Genomic DNA, 23,374 nt, shown 5'->3' on the forward strand with positions numbered 1-23,374 from the left:
GGTGACAGATTGTTAAAGTCCAATTGAAATGTCATTTAATCATCCCCTCTTCCAGGTGGCTGTATCAAAACAAGTCCTTCAAGAGGATCTTCAGACAGATATTACAAAACAGGAATGGGAAAAGGCTTGAAAGGACAAGCATTATCTATTAATACTCTATTTAAATTCATCCAATGTAACTGGCTTGTACGCATCTTCTGAAAAACTCAGTAAATTAAATCCTAATATCACAGACAATTGCATAAAATGGAAAAAAGTGGAAGGAAGCCTATTTCGCTGTATTTTGAAGTAGAAACACATAAAAGGGTTTTGGAATAGAATAAATGACACAATTTCCAAAATCATCCATACAGAAACCCCTGTACACCCAGTGATTTGTATTCTTAGTCTTATTCCAGAAGCACTAGCCCTAGAAACTCAAACAAGTAAATTGATTAACCTTTGCTATGTACGAGTAAAGCATCTTAATGCTAGACATTGGAAAAGTATTTTTTGTCCAGCTTTGAACTTGGATTAATGAGCTTTCTTCTTGCATATCAATTGAAAGGCTTACAAACACAATGTGTATATTACAGTTTTGAAATTAAGACCTAATAACCTAACTTCTTAAATATGTTAATTACCATACAAGACTGTACCACCCTTTTCCAATTATTTTTCTCTCAATCTATTAAAACGTGTAAATGTGCAAATCTGCATCTTGGCATCTGCATGTATGCGAGTCATTTTATTCATTTTTCGAGAGACATGAAAGATAGAACCAACTCATTTGGGAAAAGTCATGTATTATGTTCAAAATCAATAAAAATGATACACAAAGAAAAATCCTTCCCAAATCCTTTATCTATGCAACTGTATTAATGCAAAACTAGGGTGCGATTATGAAACTAAATTATGATCTCTTATAGTTTCTGATGTATTTTTTCTCAAAGGAGAACACGGGACAATTGATTTACAGGGCAGATAAGTATTTCAGTTAGACTTTAATAGTAAAGACAAGACAGATTGTAGGAACACGGCAGCATAGAAGCTTAAATCCTCCTTAAGGCTGATGAATGATATTTAGCCAAAATGGTAAATGCAATTTATTGCAGAAACTGAAATTCTGGGAACATTTGCATGCTGCAGCAGATCTGAGGCTTCAGCATGTCTGCTGAGGCAGTCAGTGTTGCTTTATCACACAATATTTTCTGTTTTAAGGCCTGTCTGTCTCAAAGCTGTTTGATGGATCACTGTACGTTGATGCTGAAGCAGTCACCACAAAGACATTAGCACAGGATCACGTTGTATGTCACTGTGTGTTGTAACATTGAGACTTCAGCGCTAAGGGCCCCAACCTATTCCATGAATCTTTTTCCACTGACTGATTTGCATTTGGCACCTATTTATTCATTCGGATGGGTGCTCCCCTGGCATCCCCCATACTGACAGATTTGTCTGTCAGGCTGCCAGTTGGTGTGATTGATAACTTCAGAGAATGTTTTCCGCTGTTCAACAGTCCAGAGCTGCTGAGCTTTACTCGACTCCAGATAAAACTTGGCACTGTGCTTGGTGCAAATGGTTTTAAAGCACCCAAAGATTCTTCCAGAGACTGTATGAAAGTCAGCAGTGAGCTCCTCAATGGTTGCATTACCACATGTTCTTTATTTCATATACCTCTCAGTAATGGTTACAGCCAAATAAGGTTAAAGATTATTCGCTCAACTAATGACTAATAACTGGTCTTGTCCAATATCAAAACTAGTTCAGAGAAGCTGCTGGACATTGAATAGCTGTTGAGAGTGTGTAGCAGCTACGATAAATTTAAGACTTTGAACCCCATCACCTGTAGGTGGGTTTGAAAATCATCTTTTCTTTAGAATTGCAAAAAATCCCAACCAGATCCTGTGAAGAACGTTACACTCTGCACCACTAGGAAGCCATGAATGACTCGGCTGAGACCCACAGTAATGTGACAAAAATTCAGTAAAAGTCTTTGTAAATTCAGTGAAGTACAGGCAAGGGAGATTGTAACTGAAGGTTGCTCAATATGTATAGCATGTGCAGCCCCCATGTTTTTAAATTGTTTTAAATTTTTTTGAAAATGTTGTATATATAGGACTATATTTAAAAAAAAAATATATATATATATATATATATATATATACACACACACACACACACACACACACACACACACACACATACATACATAGAAGCCGTTATAACAGTGTTATACTACACAAAAGATATTTTTGAGTTCTCCCTACTTCGAGCCAGGATTAAGCTGTTCTCAGAGGTGCAAGACACCTGAATGCTGCATATTGCAGTTGTATATAGCAGTGAAAAACGAGGCCACGGTGAGAAAAATGTCTTGCCCTGAAACTGCCTGGGGTTCAGAGAATTAAAAAACAGCTTGAGGCTTACACTGTGTCCTCATAAAGACTGACATATAAACGACGAATGGGGATAAAATAAAGAGCATCTTACCTCCATCTCCATCCGTCCCATCCCCATGACATCATATTTGAGGATAATGGGCACAGGGTCGGTGCGTCCTGCGGGAAAAGAGACAGAGAGAGGACGAGGTGAGTTTTTGAGACTGGGACGGGGGGGACAGCTCGGAGACAGCCTGCTTTTAGAGCATAGGGTGCTGGGGTTAGAGAATTTTTGCCTTGAAGTGCAAAGAGACCAGAAAGCTACAGTGAACCAAACACCAGCCATTCTCACAGCTTACTGCAGCCACAGAGTATAGAACAGTTTATCTAGCTTTCCCTACATTTGACCCAGCTGCTGATTTGCATTTTGAATGAGTCAAATTAGCTGTAATTATTGTAGTGAATGAAGTCAAGGGCAGCAATGTGCAATGTTCAGCAATATGTCTTACCAGAGAAAGATAAAGTTCACTAGAAACAAGGCTGTCAGCTTTAAGCCAATCTGTTTCCATATCTTTTCAGTGAAAGTCGTGCAACCCACCACCCCTCCTCCACCCGTTCACTGCTGCAGTCCCGTTAAACCAGAACGCCAAGTTTATCAAGGACGCTACAGCCTGAAGGACTGTGTGTGGTGCGCTAGTGTATTTGTGTGTGTGAAGGGAGTTGCAACAGGCCTGTGCAGCTGCTGCCTCTGCTCACTGCGACATCCTCCATGAGGAGAACAAAGCCTCCCAATATTATCTGTGGCCTATTGCATCATATTTTCTGAACTGTCTGCAGGCTGGCTGACCCTTGCAAGCCCCTTCCACTCCCGAGGTCCAAATTTGTTCCCTTGTCCCAGGCCCCCCCTTTTCCTCATCATGACTAGAGCTGAAAGATGGTTTTTCCTGTCTACTTAGGCAACATTACGTAAGCTGTGAAAAGAGCTAGATCGGAAGGAAATTAACTGTAGAAAAATAAACAAACCAAAGACAACCAAAACAACAGAATGAAACATTAAAGATATAAAATATATAAAAAATCAAAACTACTTTGGAGATTTGACACAGAATTGCTTAATCCACTCATAATCAGCCAAACAAAGCAGAGAGAAAGACAGTAAAATTAAAAAAGGACACAAGCACTGAACTACAGCAGAGTGACGTCACAGGCCAGGTATCGCCATGGTGACAGTGCAAGGGATGGGGATACTTACCTGGTAAAACATGGGTATGGGTGGGGGGAGAAGGAAGGGGAGGACAGACAGACAGATAGACAGGGGAATCTCAAAAGGCATAAAAAGAATTTGGACTAGTTCTGCTGCTCCTGTTGCCAGCCAGATACAATAATCGATCTTACTGATAGTGATTATCAATTCAGTTTGGTTTCAGTTTTTTTTCCTCCCACATATTAGTTGTTTTTTTCATGAATCAGTTTAATGTGTATACCATTGGGCGTATGGAATAACTAAAAGTATTGACTTTGCAAATATACAGTCAAACTTGAATTGCTGTGATCTCTGTGCCAAGTAGGACCAGTTGTTTAAAGTAGATTTTCTTATTTAGATGGCTAAAATCATATTTTTCCACTGCTCTGCTATGGTAATACTATGAGCCATTAGTATTGATACATTTTGAGCATGATAGTCTTCCTTAAAAGGTGCAATGTGTAAGATATGGTCAGAATTTTGGTTTAAAATAATCAGTGAACTAGAAGAGGAAGAAGGAACAGTCTTGATGTTACGCCAAGATGGCTATGTATTGTATTGCAGAGATATCTACTGAAATGAGCATGCTAACCAGCTAGCCCCAGCCCATCCTGTCCTGCAATACTGCTTGAAGAGATCGTGCGTTACTGTGGCGCCCAGTCTGCACTCCAACATGAGAGGACAAATAAGTAGGGATGCGTCGAAGGCTTGTCAATCATGTTGAAGGAACAGACCCCAATTAAAGTAAACACAAAAGATGGCTGAAGCTCTTGGCAAGCGACCTTTATCACCATTCCAACCACTCGCTCCCAGCAAGAAACCATCTTCGGTGGCAAAGGCAAGAAGTGATAAAACAAGAGTTATTGTAGCTATCCGCTGCTGGAGACAGCTCTTGTAGAGTAAAAGAAGAGGTTTGGCTTTTTTAGACCGGCAAGAAATGGCTATCTTTAGTGCAAATAATGACAACACAAACGGCACTGAAAAACCTTCCGACCGTCATTGGTACATGATTTTTATGTGGCGGTTTTCATGCTACTATGTTCTTGCTAAAACTGAGCTAAAAACCCCGTAAACTATAGGTTGCCACCACGTATTAAGATTATAGATAGCAGAGTTATTTTGATTGTCTCAGAGCTTTAGCAGTTTGGTAAATTTCTAAACATTCAAGTATAGCATTTGGCTTTTTTTTGTAACTAATGACTGTAAAGGCTTAAGATTATATGGACCCTGTAGTAGACTGACTGAAAAAAATGGGTCAGTTACAACATTGGAACTACTTTAACATTAATGTTATGAAATGAGGCAATATTGGAGATTTTTTTAAAGGCAACTGTACATTTTATTACACGTGTCCAACTGTATGGTTGGAGAAATGCTGGCTTCTATTAGTACTACACATTGCACCTTTAAACTATGACCTAATTACTTTAAATTGAGCTACTGAGGCACACTGTTACCTTCCTGGAAAAAGGAAGGTAAAAACTGGTTTGACATGAATATCTTTTTTTTCTTTTTTTTTTAATAATTCAGTCATCATCGCCCAATGACATATTAATTCTGAAATCATAGATGCATGGGCATTGTAACATATAATGACCTGCCTGGACTCTCAGTCCCACTGCAGTGTCTGCCAGCTGGGTGGGCTTTTAGCTGAAAACCTAATTGATTGCATAACTGTAGAGGCCTTATCCCACTGAGGAAGTGGGAGGAGAGGACTGATTGTGTGATTGTTAGATCACAAGACTATCTGCTGATAGATGTGTGTGTTCACGCTCTATGCCCAACGGCTTTAGAGAAGTGAAACCAAAAAAGGGGTTGGTCTGTTCATCAGCCACTGCAGTGGTCTGTCTGAATGGAGTCACAAGCCAGGCCCAGAATTAAAGATTAATGAACAATTACAATCATCCCAAACTATCACCAATCTTTAAAACACAGTGACAATACTTCCACATTACCCATTCCAGTGGAAAAGAAAGGGACCAGACAAAAACAATGTGCATCTAAATCACAGGGTGTGAATCACAAGGTTTTTAAAAAAAACTGAAAACAAACATAATGACAATGTTCTAAGAGTAATACATATGCATGATAATATACAAGCAGCAGAATGAAGACTAATAGAGAGAATTGAAAGCCTATGTAGCATTGGTGCTCTGATGAGAGGAAAACAAAAAATGGGAGAAATTAAAACAAACAAAAAAAAAACAATTCAATTGGGGGATAAAATAACATTTACCACTAAGTTTACCATCAGCACAACATGGGCAGGATCAAATCGCTGTAAAAAAGAAACACCAATTGGTTAAGCAGGAAGATTGAGGCACATAGAGAAGGGAGGGTGGGGTTGGGAGTGTGGTTGTGGGGTTTATTACCAGAGGGGCTTGAGTGTGTCACCCCCCCCCCTCCCCCTCATCCCTTCACTCAGGGCTAGGTGCTTACAGGGATTTTTCTCTCACCACTCTCTCCCAACAACTGGTCCCAGTCCCCAGGCCCCTAGCCTGGCTTCATCCTGCTCTCTCAACCAGAATGTGCCCCAAAGGTACCAAACTACCACCCCTTACAAAGTATGCCCCAAGTCCTGTGTCCCTGTATCAGTAAAAACCTTTACTTTTTAACTTCACCAAGCAAAAAAATAAATAAAATAGAAACCCCATTATAAGTAGTTTTGAAGGAGCTGTACTGGGTGAAGGAATGATTAAAAAACAGCTGGGTCTGATGGCACATTAACCTTAAAAAGTAAAAGGGAAAAAAGAAGCATATCTTCTAACAAAAGTTGAGATTCAAAAACTTATTTTGGAGTAGGGCTGCACGATATATCTTTTCAGCACTGATAATGTCATGTAGGCATGCACAGCAGTCTAATCACAGGATGTGTGATGTCAAGTAAGGCAAATGAACTCAAACAGGTCATGCTACAACTTTTTTGCATCTTGTTACAGAAGCAAATCTTCTAAGGTTCTCATTTCCATGAGCAATCCAGTGTTTCCTATTATTTACATATAGTTTCAGTAAGCACGCCACAGTTTAACAATGAACCAGAAATAATTTTTGATGTTCACCACAGCGAAGGTGCAAGGACCTTGCTGCTGTGCACTCAGTGTTCGTTGACTCCCTGAGGGAAGGGCCACGGTCCCCTGCTCCTGTCCTTATTGTGTCAAGGGTCTTCCGCAATGCCCACGGCCTACTCAACCTTGAAACATTTATCATGCTTTGTTGGTGTAACTTTTTTGGCATGTCATTACCATTCATAACTATACAAACAATGTGTTTACTAATAAATTGTTCTCGCCTTCTTATACCAGATTGACATATTTGACTCCAAAACAAACAGACAACTTTTTTTTTTTTTTTTAATCAGGGAGCATTCCACCCAAGATGGTAGAAACTGCTTTTTGCTATTTTTATCACAATATATCCCAGAAAAAAAAATCATAATGTTAGTTCTTTTCAATATCGTGCAGCTCTATTCTGGATTGTCTGGTACAGAGGAATTACTGTGCTGTTTTTTAACATGTGCTCAAATATCTAGTCTGAGATGATAGATGCCTCTAGGGACGGCCACCATTTTCCCCCTTTAAGCTTTTTGCCTCGCAGACGCTTGTCAGCCCAGTTAGCCAATCTCCCTGAGATTATTTCATTTCCCTCGCTAGCCAAAAAGCCAGCAAGCTTGTTTTGATATGTGCTTAACCCCGAGACAAGTGAACACATGACACATAAAATGTACCTGAGGAAAGAGCCAGCAAGGCTTTGAGCAGTGCTTAGAGCGGTGGTCTGGTTTACCATGTAGCCGTGGATTTAAACTAAAAAATGTGAACTGTGCACCCGTCTGGAGTGTTAAATTTCACTCTATCATGTGAAAATTCAGTGTGTTACCTCCAACACTGCTTAAAGCCCCAGGTGAGTGTGACGGTTTGAGGCAGGCAGGTGTGCACCGCTGGGACAAACATGCTGTGCAGGAGGGGCAAAGAAAGAGGGGGAGGACGGGAGCGTTTAACCATGGGGACAGAGACATTCGGGGATGTAGAAGGGTGGTGAGATTTTCCCTGTAAGTTGACTCTATGGCCCGGTCAGTAACAGACACACACACACACATCTCAGTCCCACATAATGACCACACACATACACACAAGTTTCACAGGTTTGGAGGTAGAAACAGGCAAACAAGCAGAGGGGGAAAACTTGTCTACTCTGCAAGCCATTCAAAGTCTGAGCCGTGGTTACAGCCAATCAGATACCCGACAGCAGCAACGGAAACTCAAAGAAGAAAAAACAAAAAATCTAACATACATGGAGATGATGATTCTAAGGAATGTGATGGAATCATGGCTTCCTAAATCTACCTTGATTTAAAATGGATTTTTGTTCTTTGTTCAAATCGAAGCACTTTACTCTTTGTGCAGATTGAAATAAAGGTTTAGTGATTATGAAGCAAAGAGGAGGAAGCTGACAGAGGCCATTAGCCTATGGTACACTGTAAAAGGGGTGTTACATTGAGGTCAACTGCAGAGTGGGAGAAAGAAAACACACCCACACACACACATACTGACATACAGAGGGGATCCAACAAACCTTACCTAAAAAGGGGCAAAAAGGACAAAAGAAGAATAAGAACAAAGTCAATACAGTGAAAAACTTAAAAAAGGGGACACAATGCTTTCACTTCAAAATTCAAAAACCTTCTCTTCTTGCAAAGAAGACAGGAAAGAGAGGAAGATTATAATGATTATCCAGCAAACTTCAATGTGATGCAAGGGTGCAATTGTGTTGTAAGCCTACTCCTAAGTACATTAAGCAAATTTGAACAGAGATAGTGGGCTCCAGCAGTGGGCCATTAATTCCTACACAACAACTGGACACACTTTGCCGCAGTCTCATCTGCCAACAAAGCAGGATGCTTACATAACCACACATCAGTGGTGCCAGCGGCGAAAACAAGAGCACAGTCAGCCCCTGCAACTTGTTCTCTCCTCCAAACAAAGCACAAATCCTTATCACATCAAATAGATTGCTATTCAGCTGTTCAAGGCCAGATAGAAATAAACAACGATGCACACCGAACACTAAGCTCAGAAATTACTGCCATGTTGTGAATCTCCATATACTTGTCAGCCTGCCCAGAATGAAGCAGCTTCCTGGTCTACTCTGGTCTCTGGCCATCGTCAGGCTGAGAATACCTACAAGACGACGCAACAGGGAACCAACACCATATATGTGCATGAACAAGAGGTGCTAAGGAGGCCATGACGCAGCTCAACAGCCAGCCATCAGGTCTGTGTGTCTCTGGAGTCTCACCAATACACACATTAAATATTTAATGTGTAAATGTCACACCACAATATATCATGGCTCTTCAATCAGAAGAGGAGATACAAATAAAGATAGGAGTGATATACATCAGTACTTGCCTGTAAGACTATTTTCCCCACTGAGGCAAATAAATCTAAGACCACCATTTTTATGTGAAAATGACCCCACACATAAAACTGTAGAAAAGGGTACACATTTCTTCCTCCTCCTCCTCTTCCGGTCAGCACACAAACTTGCACAAAGACACCAGCAATCGCTACTTGCTGGGCTGACAATGGTTGGTTGGAAAATGTACATATTGCCCAACTCCATAAAGTTTCATTAAGGTAAACCTTTAGTTTAGTCAAACTGCTCCGAATTAGCACATACACCACTCTATGTTTCTATATAGTCCAGCTCACAAGTCAGGAGTTCTTATACACACACAGTGTTCTTTGTCTGAGAAATGAAAATCTTATTACTTGAAACACAAACATGAGGAAGGCAAGGACTTTACAATAAGGTAGCTATGCTGTCTACTAGGGCTGGGTGATCTCACTGATTCTTTGAATTGATCCAATTCCGATTCACAAGGTCCCAGTTCAATTCAATTGCATATATTTCAGTTACAATAGCAATTTCTCTTGTATGTGAAATAAATTTCTTAATTTAGAAATGTAAAGACTTAATGCTGTAAATTGTACAAGGGACCCTCTCCTTTATTAAAATATGAATTTGTACATTAAGAACAGTATTCTGAGCTTTGTGGTATCCAAAATGCAACCAGACATCTGCCTTAGGGTTCTGCAGCGGTCTCAGTTGAACAGCTCCCAACCAGGGGTGGCTTTAACCGAATATTCTGAGGGCCGTCCATCATACTGGGGGTATCTACCATAATTAAAGTAATTCACACTCCTGTCCAGCAGGTGACGTGTGCATATTCAATTTCCCTGGAGTAGACTTTTCTTAATTTTATGAACAAAACCTTGTTGTCTGGCCGTTAAAATTTGCTCTGAGTGCCGGAGCGCTGTTGGAACACACAGTTCTGACTATCCAGAGCTTCACAGAGTAACGTTACTGTGGGCTCTCTGTCTGAGCAGGTGGAGCAGCAGGCCTGGTAGACCGCTGAAACTGAAGCTACCTACCGTTAGCTAGTAGCATCAGTGTTCCCTCTAGAATTTAAGCTTTAGAACTAGTGTTTCGCACTGTACTTTCTGAGAGTATGATGGCGGGACCTGAATAAAGCAGAGGGGTCCAGGTGCATGCTCCCACAGAGAAAATTTTAGCCCTAAAAGCCTAAATTTGGTGGCCTCTGACACATTGTAATGCCACTATTCCATCTTAATCATTGCATATTTTAATGAATTATTTTAAAGGAGAATTCAACTATGTTCTTTTTAAGGCATCATATTTTGACAGTCTTCTTGTAAATTATGTGGTGGACTCTGCCAACACATCCATGAGCTCTTATTTTAAAAGCTACATGTGTTTGCCTTTATCTTGAAGGGCGGGTTTATCATGTTCTTACCCTAACGCTTAGCAAGTGCAAGCACTGCAAACGAGGTGAAATATAGAGGGGTTGGTGCGGTGGATAAAGGACAGCTTGTTTAACCTCTTTTCTGTATATTATTTTTAGATTGCACGTCGCAGTCCATTAATCTTTTCTCCCTGTGCCATTAAAACTGCCTGACGTAGCCAGTAGAGTCACGCGAGACTAGCGGGGTTAAAGATCATGCCTCTACAGGAAGAAAGGTTGGCCAAAAAAGCTTCACACAGGCGCTGGAATATACATATATTTATATAAGTCGATTTCAGAATGTATGAATTGGTATTGGAAAATGAAATTTAACATCCATTTTAATCAATAAATAGTTTTTAAAAAACCCAGCCCTACTGTCCACAAATGAAATCAAGCAGCACAAATAATGCATCTTTTGACTTACATTGTGGATGAACTCACTTACTTTGCTACCTCTGCACAGGCCCCTATATGTTCATGTGCTAGACTTGACTTGGGCGTGTGCCAGAGAAGTTGTGCTTCTCATTAAAATTCAGATATTGAGCATGTTTCTGCTGTTTTTACAGGGAGAGCAGAGCACTTGAGCAAGAGTTGCAATTGAGAAATGAAATGGAGGAAAATTACTGCAATTATAAAAATAAGATTTTAGGTTAAGATGGTATGGATGGACTGAGAGGATTGGAAAAAAAAATACTGTGGAGGAGGACAAACTAAATCCCAGAAATCATGCAGAAAAACAAGCTCCATTCTTAGCAAACTGCAATGACTCATGGACCTGCCAGTGATGGCATCACTCATTGACAATGCTATACATCATCTACATAGAGATAGTGCAAGGGAGGATGAGGCTATGAAAAGGGAGTTAGGAAAGTAAGAAGCTCGAGAGAATAAAGATACTGATGAAGGGAGGAAAGAGGGTGAAGAGACAGGAAGAGGCTCAATGGAAACATGCCAGAGCTCTGCACCACTGCCTCTGAGACAATGAGCCTATGAGCAAAGCAGGGTTGAGCTAATGAGCTGCTGATGTTAGCCAAGATCAACCCACACACTCAGCTCTGTTCAGCCTGCTCCCTCTTACAGCAAGTCAATATCAACTGGGCCATCCAATTACAGATGTCTCCAGAAAGTAAACCTCTTTAATGCAGCTTTCTGGTTGAAAGCTTTCTACATCTTACAGAGTTAATTCACTGTACAGAGCTTACACAGCATTTTTCTGGTATCACTTTCACTACACTCAAAGAAGTCAACAATCCTAGCTCTTACAATAAGAGAAAACTTCGAGTGGACACAATCTTAATAGATCATAGTAAATGTTCTACAGAAATTTTAAAAAGACATGGCAGGCCTGCTAAAACCTTAACCCTCTGAACACCACTACCTGCTCACTAATTTGAAAGGCTTTTTTTCTTTTACAAATAATTGCCAAAAGTGCACCACTTATCATAGCCAGAAAGTGTAAAAACATAAAAGTCTCATCTTTTTAACCAACAACATCCGTTTCCATCAGCAAAAGTTATTTAATCTAAGCTTTAGGAAGTTAAAGAACATCAAAATCACTTCATTCTACATTAAAAATTGGTCAAAAATAAAGCATTTGCACTAACCAGATCCTATAAAAAAAACCCATTAAATTCTGCATTCCTCAGAGGAACTAGGAAGCCATTAATGACTTTGCTGAGACCAATAGTAACCACAAATATTCAGTGGAACTCCGACTTAAGGAGCTTAAAGAGCAGAGGACAAGAGAGGTTGTAAAAATTTCGATATTAGCCATGGTAGGGCTGGGCGATATATCGATATGAAAATATATTGATAAATTTCTAAATGTGAAATGGAATTAGACCTAGATCTATTATTAGATCTATTTTTTCACACACACACATATATATATATATATATATATATATATATATATATGCTGCCCTTACTAGGGTTTGTCATATTTTGTTCTTTTGTAATGTTCTTTATTCTTTTCTCATTCAGAAAAAGATTGGCCTATTTTATCTCATAGGCTATTTTAATTTAAGATATTTTATCATTTAAATGTGCACTTTATGGAGTTTTGATTTTTTTTTTTTTTTTTTTTTTTTTTTTAAATGGTACTCCTGTTGTAATACAGTATTAATGTTTACTTAAATAAAAGGGTTTCAATAAAACTACTTGTGACATGTCATATTTGGCTTTGACTGAACAATTGATGTCACTTTGCGATAAAAATATCGGGATATATCATATATCGATATTCAGCCTAAATATATCGGAATATGTCTTTTGGTCCATATCGCCCAGCCCTAAGCCATGGTTGTGTTGTTTCCATAAAGGCACGGGACTTCTATATATTATAGTCAAAACAAGGCCACGGTGAGTAAAATGTAACCGGACTTAAAAAGGCCCTGAAACTGCTTGGGGTTCAGAGGGTTAAGACACAATCCAAACAGTCTCAAATCCAGACTGCCTAGTGTACCCTGGTCTTGAATTGGGTCCAATGTCATTGCCAAAGGGGCCTGTTCTGTACTTGTAAATACAACTGGCACAGACAAGGCCCAAGAAAGGTCTTGCCCTGTTAATTCAAGTGCTTTGCATTCCTGCAAAGAGAGAGCCATGTTGGACAGACTTCTGGCTATCATGTTTGCTTGGTTGTTTATGTTAGAGTCAATGTGCTGTTTGTCATCTTCTCAGCATCCCTGCCAAAATAGAAAATTAGAGACCCATGTCCATTGAGAGAAACAACATATAGCTTCCGTAACCAAAAATATAACCGGACAATGTAAGCTGATCAGAGGATGTTTGTTGTTTGTTTTTAACCAGGGGTCAGAGTAAGATCGGCACTTAAGCAATCCATAAGTCCATAACCACTTTTTCTTCAGAGATGGTTGGCTAAAACAACTGAATGTGAACAAATGTGAACAAAACTTTATCCAATCAAACTGGGATTTTGAAGGGGGGGGGGGGCTTGCTCAATTTAAGCTGAATTCCTGGAAACTAAATACAAACTGAAAGATAAATAAACATTTTACTTTCATCTCCCAACCCCCAGGGTCCCTGCCCTCAGTCGTAATCCTTTGCAAGGCCTCGAGAACATTCTCCTCGCCCTTTAAGTTCGAGGGAACAGCAGCGTGAGAACAACAGGAACAACTGGAATAATATATTTTTTAAATAAAAATAAATTTTACTCAGACACAAAGGGAAAGATCAGAGAAAGAAAGAAGAAAAAAAATTGCCGATACCAAAAAAAAAGAAGAAAAAGCCCTGGAAATGTGAGGGGAAAGAAAATGACAGAGGGTGGTGGCCCAGTACCACCAGCATACATTGAACTTAAGTGTACAGAAGAGTGAATCCTTACCCTGCATGGTTTTGCCAAGTCCTTGCCCCAACTTCCAGCCATGTTTCTGAAGCAGCCGGTGCCCGATGTTATCCTAGCAGAGAGAACAGAGGAGAAAAAAACCAAAAATATTCCAATAATAAGAGGAGCTTTTCCCCGTTGGGTACTGATCAAAAAACAAACAAACAAACAAACAAAAACAAAATAAACACTCAGATCACGCTATCATCATCAGCACAACCACCACCACCATCACCATCATCATTATCGTCATCCACATCACCTACAGCGTGTAATATCAGTGTCTTCCAGCACAAGGAGTGGTAAGGGCGGTTGGGGGTGGGGAGATAGAGGGTGGGGGACTCAGAGGACCACTATGATGAATACTATGTGTAGCCTGTGAACTACAGGATGTTCTCCTACAGTAGGAGTGCAGTTATTTTAAGGCAAAGAAATTGGGCATTTCTATTTTTTTTTTTTATGATGAAGATAGTACATCAAGTCACATCCACTAACTGAGAATTAAGAGGAGTGGGAGGAAGGAGGGGGCGATATATGTATCACACACGCATACATATATGAACCACTACAGAGCAAGATCTTAGTACACAAAGAAAAGTGACACAGAACAGGTATATGGAAATCTTGCATCAACAAAAACGAAGACCAGAAACTCCAAGCTTGCTGTGATTCTGCAACCATGACAAGGGGAGCACCATGAAACATATGCAGCTGTCACAAAAAAAATATAGCGAGAGGAAGAGACAGAAGTGGAGCTAGTGGGCCTTGGATTACCATTACAAGGCCCAGGGTGGACAGAATATGCACGTGTGAGGGGATATGTAGGTGTGCAGGTGAAGAGAGGGAGACATTTTGTGCATGTAGCCCCATTAGATATACTAGAAATAGCTGTTGTGCATGTTTTTGGACACCTCCAGCATCTCTGGTCTGTTATCAATGGTCTGGTTCCAACCGTGTGAATGCATTTCGTTTTAAACCGTTATAAGACAGAAATTGCTGCCGTTTTATGGCATCGTTTTGGCCAAAATGTTGGTGACATTCTTGTGTAAACAAACACATATGCAAAGACAATGGGCGATATCAGACGATACCATAACTAAATATGTCGATATTGCAATTACTGCGACAGGTCCCAACAGACTTGACTTGCTTACTTTTTTGGTAAACCTTTACCACTTTTACAGTGGTACAAATCCATTTTGTCCATCTCCATACGCTTTCAGAAAACATGCAAAAATGCGACTACGAACAAAAGGCTCCGTTCGTATCTTTATCAAATTTTGTGGATAGAAGCAGTGCCGATTATCTTGAAATCCGGTTAAAATTTGTAATACATTTGGACGTAAACCTTTCTGTAGATATCATTAGTAATTATAAATATAAAAATATTCTTTATGGAGTTGATGGTCTTTACCAAAATGCAAGGTAGTTTTAAGCTAGCATAAGATAAAATAACTGCAGTGACGCCTTCCACTCAAGATCAGGCAACTGATAATGAACCAAAGAGGCAACAAGGAGTGCGAGAACATACACAACAGGAAGTCCTAGCACACTCTGGGGCCAAATGTGCATGTCTGAGACCGTTATATCACTAGTATGGGTCAGCAAGAAAACAAAAACATTAAGTGAAATGCAAGACCGTCCCACCACTACACACTACAGTACATCCTCAAGCACAAATAAACAGGAAACAATGAGATTTCTTAATAAGCAGTGTTTTTCTGTTGTGATTATAACTATTCCAAGCTTGTCTAACATTCACCAGAGTGCTGCATTCTACCAAAATAAAACATACAAACCAAACAAAAAGGATATTTATAATCACAAAGAGATTGACATCAACTTTCACAAACAGAAAGTGAAGGTGTTGGAACAAAACAGCATGCAGCTTTTTGTTAAAGAGTTTTTAACAAAAAGGATCGTCGGTGTTAGTAGCGCACTGTGAATGGTACACATACAGAGGGATGGGGCGGGCTGTGGGTGGAGGGCGGGTTAACAGAACTCCAACTGTGTTAGTATCGGGTGGATCAGGCACAGAGAGGAAGGTGATGGCTCAACAGGGCTCAATTAGTTCTCTTTGACAAAAGAGGAGGTCGGGACAGGGGGCAGGACAGAGCAGGCTGAGCCATGGTGGAGGTGAGTTTCTGGGGTGGTGGAGGTGAGCTGGGCTTGAATGGGTTAGTGCATGTGAAGGGGAGTGGTAGTCACACACACAGCACACACTGCATCTCCGCCCTCAAGGTCTCATTTTGGGTACATTTGGCATCAGTCATTTGTCAACCACTGTTGGTATTTCAGAGGAAACTGTTGCCTTCCTTTGCCCCATTTAATATTTCTAAAAGCATGGCAGTTGAAAAAAAATGAAATTCTACCTTCCCGCTGACAAGAATAAATATATCAAGAATAACTGGCTGATGTTTGCCTCCAAAGTGAGAGGCTTAACAGCTTCACTTCCTGTTTCTGTTTAGGTTTGGGTTTGGTACCCCCCCACCCGCACCCATTTCATGGATGTACAAGCTGTGCTTACTCCTTGTGACAGTCAGATCCCTTCCACTGTGGGATGGGATGAGATAAGGCAGGAATCTGTGCACACGGTGGTTAGAGAACTGGGTACAGCCTGCCTGTTTCAATACATAACTTGGACATTAAAGCGTAGAAGTTTCTGGACATGTCACAAGATGCACAGAATAATTGGCTATATGGCTGACAGTGTTGCCTCCTGCCTAGTGGACAACATGTCCCCTGACTTCATTGTGGAGGAAAAACACTGCAGAATTTGCTGCAGTGAACACCTCCCCTCCCTTCAACATTGGGTATGCTTCTGTCCCTTACTGCAGTATTATGGTGCAACTCTCTACACATGAACATTTATATTGATTTGGGGGATTAGCTGATCTCTGAGGGTTGGAGCAAGGAGGAAAATAAAATGCACCCTAAACTAGCTGCCTGGGAAATACTCTGCTCGGCCTCCTCTCAATCCTTGTTAGCTGATTTGCTTATTTTTTCATCACAAAAGTCTGACCAAGAGCTACAAAATGAAAGCTTAAGAGAATATAAGACCTAACTTAAATTAAACGTGTTTCATGTAACAAAGCTTCTTTTTTTATTTGAGATTTAAAATATATATATATTTAAAAAAAAAGGAGGGCAGGTTGGATGAGGCATCAGTTGCAACTGCTGACACTAATAAAGAGATTAGTTCAAAATGGGCTTAGCAAAGGTTAGAGGGCAGAGATGAGGTGCAGACTGCATGTTGAACAACAGATGAGTGCACCAAAAGAATAGACAGACAGACGGATGAAAGCAACGACGGCGAGTCCAACAGCAGTGCAAGTGGAGTGAAGGCATTTCCATACGAACCTGGCTTTAAAATACTGGGCTGTCAAAAAAACAGTCACACGTGACACAACGTAAGAAACCGGCCAAACGCTTTCAACTGCAATTCTGCTAGCTTCTCTAAGTTCTTAAAAAATGCAAATCTCTCTCTGCTTTTAAACAAACATAATACTGTATACAAACAGAAAAGGTAGGCATGTCAATAAATCCACCAACTGGCTGTTAATACAGGAGAAAGAAAAATAGAAAATGTTATCCAAACAAAAGAGATCTACAAGTAGGGGTGTTTTTACAAGTGTGCATTGTGCCGTCATCGGCACAGTGCATGGCAAAAGATGTGGGTAAGGGAAGTGATATGCAGGGGACCCCACCTAGAGACCTCAGAGTATTTATTAATCTTATTGCTTCAGTCCATGCAGCCATTTATATGTGTCAAGTATGGGTGATTGTGTGAGTCTCTGTCTGGATAGAATAAGTAGTTGCTTTGGTTCAGACTGCCAAGGAACAGTTTTATTAATGTATTTCAGTGACTTAACCAAAATAAACACATAGTTTATATAATTTTCTTCGGATGACTGCACCTAAAAACAGATTTGAGATTTTACATGTTCTGAAAAGTAAACTGAGACCGACCCTTTAGGGATCGGTCTTGCAAAAAGAAAGCTGCTGCAGTAACTCATCATCCTCTCTCGAGTTCCTGAGGAATGTTTTTTTGGCTGCTTTCTGCTGCTGCTCATAAACTCTTGCTGCTCCCTTGTGTTTGGGGATCTGTACATTCCTGGTCAGTCTCAGATATTGCAGGTGTGACTAAATGGAAACAACTGTCTCAGTGCCTCAAGAGCCAAACAACTAAAACAGAACTATCCCACTTCCCAGTAAATGGAGGTGAAGTGTGGTTGTCTCAGATTGAACATGAAGGGATTGAAGAGTTTATTAACTAAGTGATGAGGAGATGAAAGAGAAGCAGAGTCCAATTAATATTAAAAGATGTCTAAATGTAATCATTTTAAGAATGCATACTTACCTTATAATTCTGAAGACCCAATTCATCAACTGGAAGTTTATCAAATTGTAGTTACGTAAAGACAGAGAAGTGTGTACTAAAGAAGTGTGAAGGGGCCTCCAATGTCATTAAATAGACAGTTACACCCACTGAGTTTGAAGTAAAGCTTAAAAAAATCATTTCGAGGGCCTCAGCAATGACCTTGAACCCATCACCCCTGCAGCTCACTGGATTAACACGGTGCTAAATAGAGCTTGCAGTGTCGTAAAAATGTGGGTCAGGATTTTTTAAAGGACTGGATTTGACCTTTGTGTTCGTCATCCCAACCAATAGTAGTTCTACTCATCTATAGCTAAAATCTAAATCATAATTATTTTGGTCAGTATTGAGATTACAGTTATTTAACACGCATACTCTTTGAATTTGATAACATTGTGCATTTGCTGAACTAAAAAAAAAGTGTATAATTATATGTACCGGTATATACACATTTAAATACATTATATAAAATTTAAAAATAAATGAGATAAAAACAATTAAGCTCAACTACATTGTAACATAAGTGCACTACTGTAAACCAAAAAAATATCTTCAATACATACAAATAATAAATACAAATAAATTACACCAAAATAAATCAGATGAAATACGCTGTGATGCACTGCCACAACCTATTGAAAACAACTAAACATATATTCAGCATTTTGGTAAACTATATTCAGCATATTCCAGTCATAACAGCTGGGTCAAATTATGTCTGGCTATAATGCAAATAAGGCTATAAACTTCATTTCAATAACAGCTGATACACTACTACCCGAAACCTGATGGCTCTCGGTAACTGAACAGAAATACAAAATAACTTTTAACGGAGAAAAAAAACTTCCTGTGGTCTGTTAACATGTGTTTTAGATTTCTGGTGTGTGTGTGGTTTCTGTGGCTCTGAGGCTGCCCGCTGCATATCGCTCTCAGACAAGGTTGAGAAGGGGAGGAGGGAAGGTTGGTTGGAGGGACTGGAAGGGGCAAAGGACGTGGGAGGGATGAGTCTGGGAGGAAATCTGTAGTAGTGATTAGGACAGAGTGTTGAGATAAAATAGTACTGAATCTACCAAGTTAAACACATGCAATGCAAAAACAATGTTAGAGAGAAAGAGCAAAGACCAAAGGGGAAAGACAGAAAGAGAAAAAAGATCCCAATAAAGTACCACAGACCTCTAGCTGCCTATAGATCACACACAATAAGTGGCAGGGGAGGGGCTCCGAGAAGCTGGGCGGAAGCATTCACCACAGATCCCAGATGTAACACTTGTGGACAAATGCCAGAGGTTTGCACCACAGAGGCCTATGTGTACCTAACAACATGGTCACATATGGTATGTAATGTGTTTTGACATTTAATCTGCCGTTTTAGATATCCATCAACTGTAAATCACACCTGGAAGTCATGTAAGGCCAAACAGATGTAGGTGAAATTCTCCTTGTCTGCAGTGAGGTATTTGGCTGGTATGTTGGTACCTTTCAAACAGTAACTGTGTCATTTGTATTATTAAAATGCACCTGATGTAATGATGGGTGTTACCAAATCCTCTAAAATGGTCTTAAGGATTAACAGTTTTGATTGGTGGCAAACTTTCAGTTACTTGCCTGTGGATGAAAAGTCTGCCACCTTAGTCTTTGGACATGCACTTTCCAAAGAGAATATATAAGGTGTGTACTACTATTGGTGACAGAGTGAAAGTTTCTGTGGCCATGTTTTCATGCATGTGTGAAGAGCTGTGTGATGCAGCAGCGCGGCCCTCAGCGCCCCTCCACAAATAATAGCGCAGGAGCAAAAGAGCCACTCAAGCCAGGTGAGCAGGCCACCTCTCTCTTCCTTTCTTTTCTCCACCTCCACCACCCACACACAGTGGGATGTTTATGTGCCTGTGAGAAACTACGTCATACATGAAAACTCAACCAGGATGTCAAATTTTAATGTTCTCTAGATCCTAGTGATGGGAAACATGTGTTCAGGCTATAAATATTGTTACACAGTTTGAAAAGTAACAGAAATTGTGTTTTTTTTCCCTTTCAAGGAGGAGAGTATGAAAATTATTATTATTATTATGTTCCATAAGGACGACATTCATTTGCAGTGTGTATATATTAATTTGTAGTACGAGTATATATTATTACTAGAAATTTTAAAGCAACTTAAAGAAGTGTTAAACTGGTTATAAAATAGACTCAATTAAATACTAATGCACCTGTATCTCCACAAAATTGTACAAAACGATTTGGTTTTGCAGACTCAAGGAGCCTATGTTTATATTTTCCCTGGCAAAGTTTGGCATTGGAAAGTAACTTAGTCAGTTAAAATGAAGGAGGGAGATACTTATTTAAAGAACTCATAGAACGGCATATTTCTGTGGTTACGGCTGATACTGAGGAGCTTTTTTAAGTGTCCTGAATATTAAAATTCATCAACTTTATTTAATCCAAAAAATAATGTAATTGATTTAAATGTTTAGAATTTTGAAAAAAGATTTTTTTTAATGTCATGTCAATTGTGTAAATATATCTCTGAGGAAACCTTTTTTTAAAAATTCCGTTAGTGCTTTTATATAGTTATACTTCAATGTTTAATTAATCTGTTTCAGATTGGAAAACCAGCTACACCATTTTTTAAATATTTTTTTAATTATCTGATCCTATCTAATTGGCTCACAAAGCACATCCATAAAGTTGAGGAGAGGTGACCAGTCATTGTGTAGGTAAGAGGAGTTTGGGCCTGCTCACCACGTTGCTTCAGAGACAGAGGGGGGGATGGAGAGAGTGGGAAAGACAGAAAGAAGAGAGCTGCCTGCGCTATTATCTTTGTGCCTCTTCAGCGAAAAATGCAGTCCCAGTTGCACAAGCACCATGCCAGCACAGAATGACAGAGGGTACTGTACACCGAATCACTGTGTAGTAGGGAGAGAGCGAGAGAGAAACAGAGGTAGAGAGAGAGAGAGAGAATAGATGTAGAGTGTGACAGTAGTGAAACAGAGAGAGAGAGAAAAAGTCAGAGAAGCGTTACAAGGACCCTAAAGATAGGAGTAAGAAAGCAGAGCGTGCAAATACAAACCGGGTCATTGCTGCTTAGCTAATAGGGGCCAATTCGCTGCAGGAGAGAAATGTCGAACACCCCAAGTTGTGTACAATAAGATAACTGTCCTATAGACACAAACACTAACACAAAAATTCTAAAGCTACATAGACACACTCATTCAAACACAAATGTAGCCATTCACACCATCTTATGTGCGCTCTCTTGTTTGCTAAATGGAGTGGAATAAGCACTGCCCACATTTTATTAATAGAGAAATTCGAGCCACTGCAAAATAATCAGTTATATAAACGTAAACTCTACCTTATCAGGCTGTTCTTGATTTAAAATCTGCCCTGCAACATGTGGATATTTTTAATTAGGAGGGTGTCATTGAGAATCAGAGCCCTTCGGCTACATTTGAAATCAGAGTAAATGGGTAAAACTCCCATACAAATATAAGATAACTACTGGGCTCTGAATAGCAACATCCCTCAAAGCTGATAATCCAGTATGGACAAAAAATGTTGTATTACTAAATACATTTCTTCTAAATTACTTTAAAATGGATTAAAAGCTAGAATATTTAGAAAACAGCCATTAATAGCGGTGCTTTATCCACTCCATGCTCTCAGAGTCATCTCATCTCATAGTGCTAAGATGACTAACAATGACTAATGGGATACAACAATCTAATGTTTATCTGTAAGCTGTACATAAAACAGGAAGATCTAGCTTATACATAATCAAGTTTATCTGTCACACAGGAAATGGAGTAGGCAGAGGACATGGGAAGTTGGGGGGGTGGGGCTTAAAGGGTATTAATGGACATGAGACAAGTGATTCTACAGGTTAGGTGGCAACAAGTGTGTTCAAGAAAACACTGGATGCATCTACATGGACAGAATGAATGGAGTAAAAAAAAGGTGTGGTTCTTATTCCTCCCTGGACCAATCATCCACTCTCACAGCTGGTCCAATGGTGTGGAATGATGGATGCAGCCTTACCGATTCGATGGGCTTGTCCAGGGATGCTTGCTCCAGTTCCAACTGGCCCTCTTCATACTGGTCAAAGTGATTTCCACCCTGAGTGACACACATTTAAAAGCTCATTTTAGAACATATGCAATGTATTCATGCTTGATTAGTAGAATGAATTATTAATCAGTTATTCTTCAGGCAAATGCTAATTATTCCAGACAGTGGTGAGGATTTGCTGCTTTTGTCTGCATTTGTATTTAGTAAACTGAATATCTTTGGGTACTCTATTTTGAGTATTGGTTGGATGAAAGAAGCAATTAGAAGTCATCTAGAAACTTGTAATGAACATTGTTCACAACACATTACTAATTGATTGAGACAATATTCTACAAATTCTAACTAAAAGTAATAATTCGTTAACGCTAGTGGAATAATGGTACACAGAAGTCTCGGTTCACTGCGAGTTTGGTACAGTGAGCTGAGCAATTGGGAAATTTGGTTCTGCAATCTAAATACTGTGTATTCTTCCTACGCTGCATGCACCAAAATGTGACCCCTGAACTGTGTACAAATAAACAAACCATTACGGCTCTAGAAGCAGCCCTAATTAGTAGCAATCACAGAAAGAGTTTCTGAGAAAGAATCCACCACTAAATACAAGTTTATACCATCAAAATCGGCATCAAACATAAGACACAGACTGAGTTTATTTTCATCTCTTTGTTTTCAAAACAATGAGACAGCACTGCGCAAGGAGGCGTACTTACTGCCTGTCATTTGCTCTGAATAATAGTCATTCACACTGTATAATAGTCAACCACACCAAGATTTAAAGCGGGTAGATTACTCACAGCACAAGATTGCATGTCAATCAAGACATTCTGGATGATTAAACGCTCTTCATGTGATATAAGTGAAAATATTTTTGGGGCAGGCAACACATCCATGAAGTAGATATGTGGGTTGTATTGTGCCATATCTTGTCCAAAATGATCATAAACATATATATTCTTGGTAGTATTTAATTCTAAAAAGGAAGGCACAGCACACACTACACAAAGAACAAGCTTTTGAGTGTAAATGATTAAATATTTATGAAGAATATACAGTTTATTAAAAACATATGAAGAGAAAAGGGACTGTAAGCTATTTTGCTGCTTATGATCCCCTCACAACTCATCTCATCTCTGTGTTATTTCAATTTAAACAGCCTTCAATTTGAGGTTTGTATTACAACTTT

The 23,374-nt window shown here is 39.6% G+C and overlaps 1 protein-coding gene across 13 annotated transcripts in view; it reads right to left on the reverse strand.

The window, feature by feature from the left end:
• Window positions 1–23,374, reverse strand: part of gpatch8 (G patch domain containing 8) — a 33,962-nt gene that overhangs the window by 6,537 nt on the left and 4,051 nt on the right. Inside the window, exons 1-4 of one of the 13 annotated variants that reach the window (XM_059348331.1) lie at window positions 22,162–22,239; window positions 21,194–21,229; window positions 13,749–13,821; window positions 2,470–2,537 (exon numbers count right to left, since the gene is read on the reverse strand). In XM_059348331.1, coding sequence (XP_059204314.1) covers window positions 2,470–2,537; window positions 13,749–13,755 — 75 coding nt within the window. In that variant the 5' untranslated portion in view covers window positions 13,756–13,821; window positions 21,194–21,229; window positions 22,162–22,239. Of the gene's footprint in view, window positions 1–2,469; window positions 22,240–23,374 lie in introns of those variants that run through there. The other 12 variants (XM_059348328.1, XM_059348334.1, XM_059348321.1 and 9 more) reach the window with 12 other exon arrangements.

This window comes from Centropristis striata, chromosome 13 (assembly GCF_030273125.1).
Source record: "Centropristis striata isolate RG_2023a ecotype Rhode Island chromosome 13, C.striata_1.0, whole genome shotgun sequence".
NCBI classification, from domain to species: Eukaryota; Metazoa; Chordata; class Actinopteri; order Perciformes; family Serranidae; genus Centropristis; species Centropristis striata.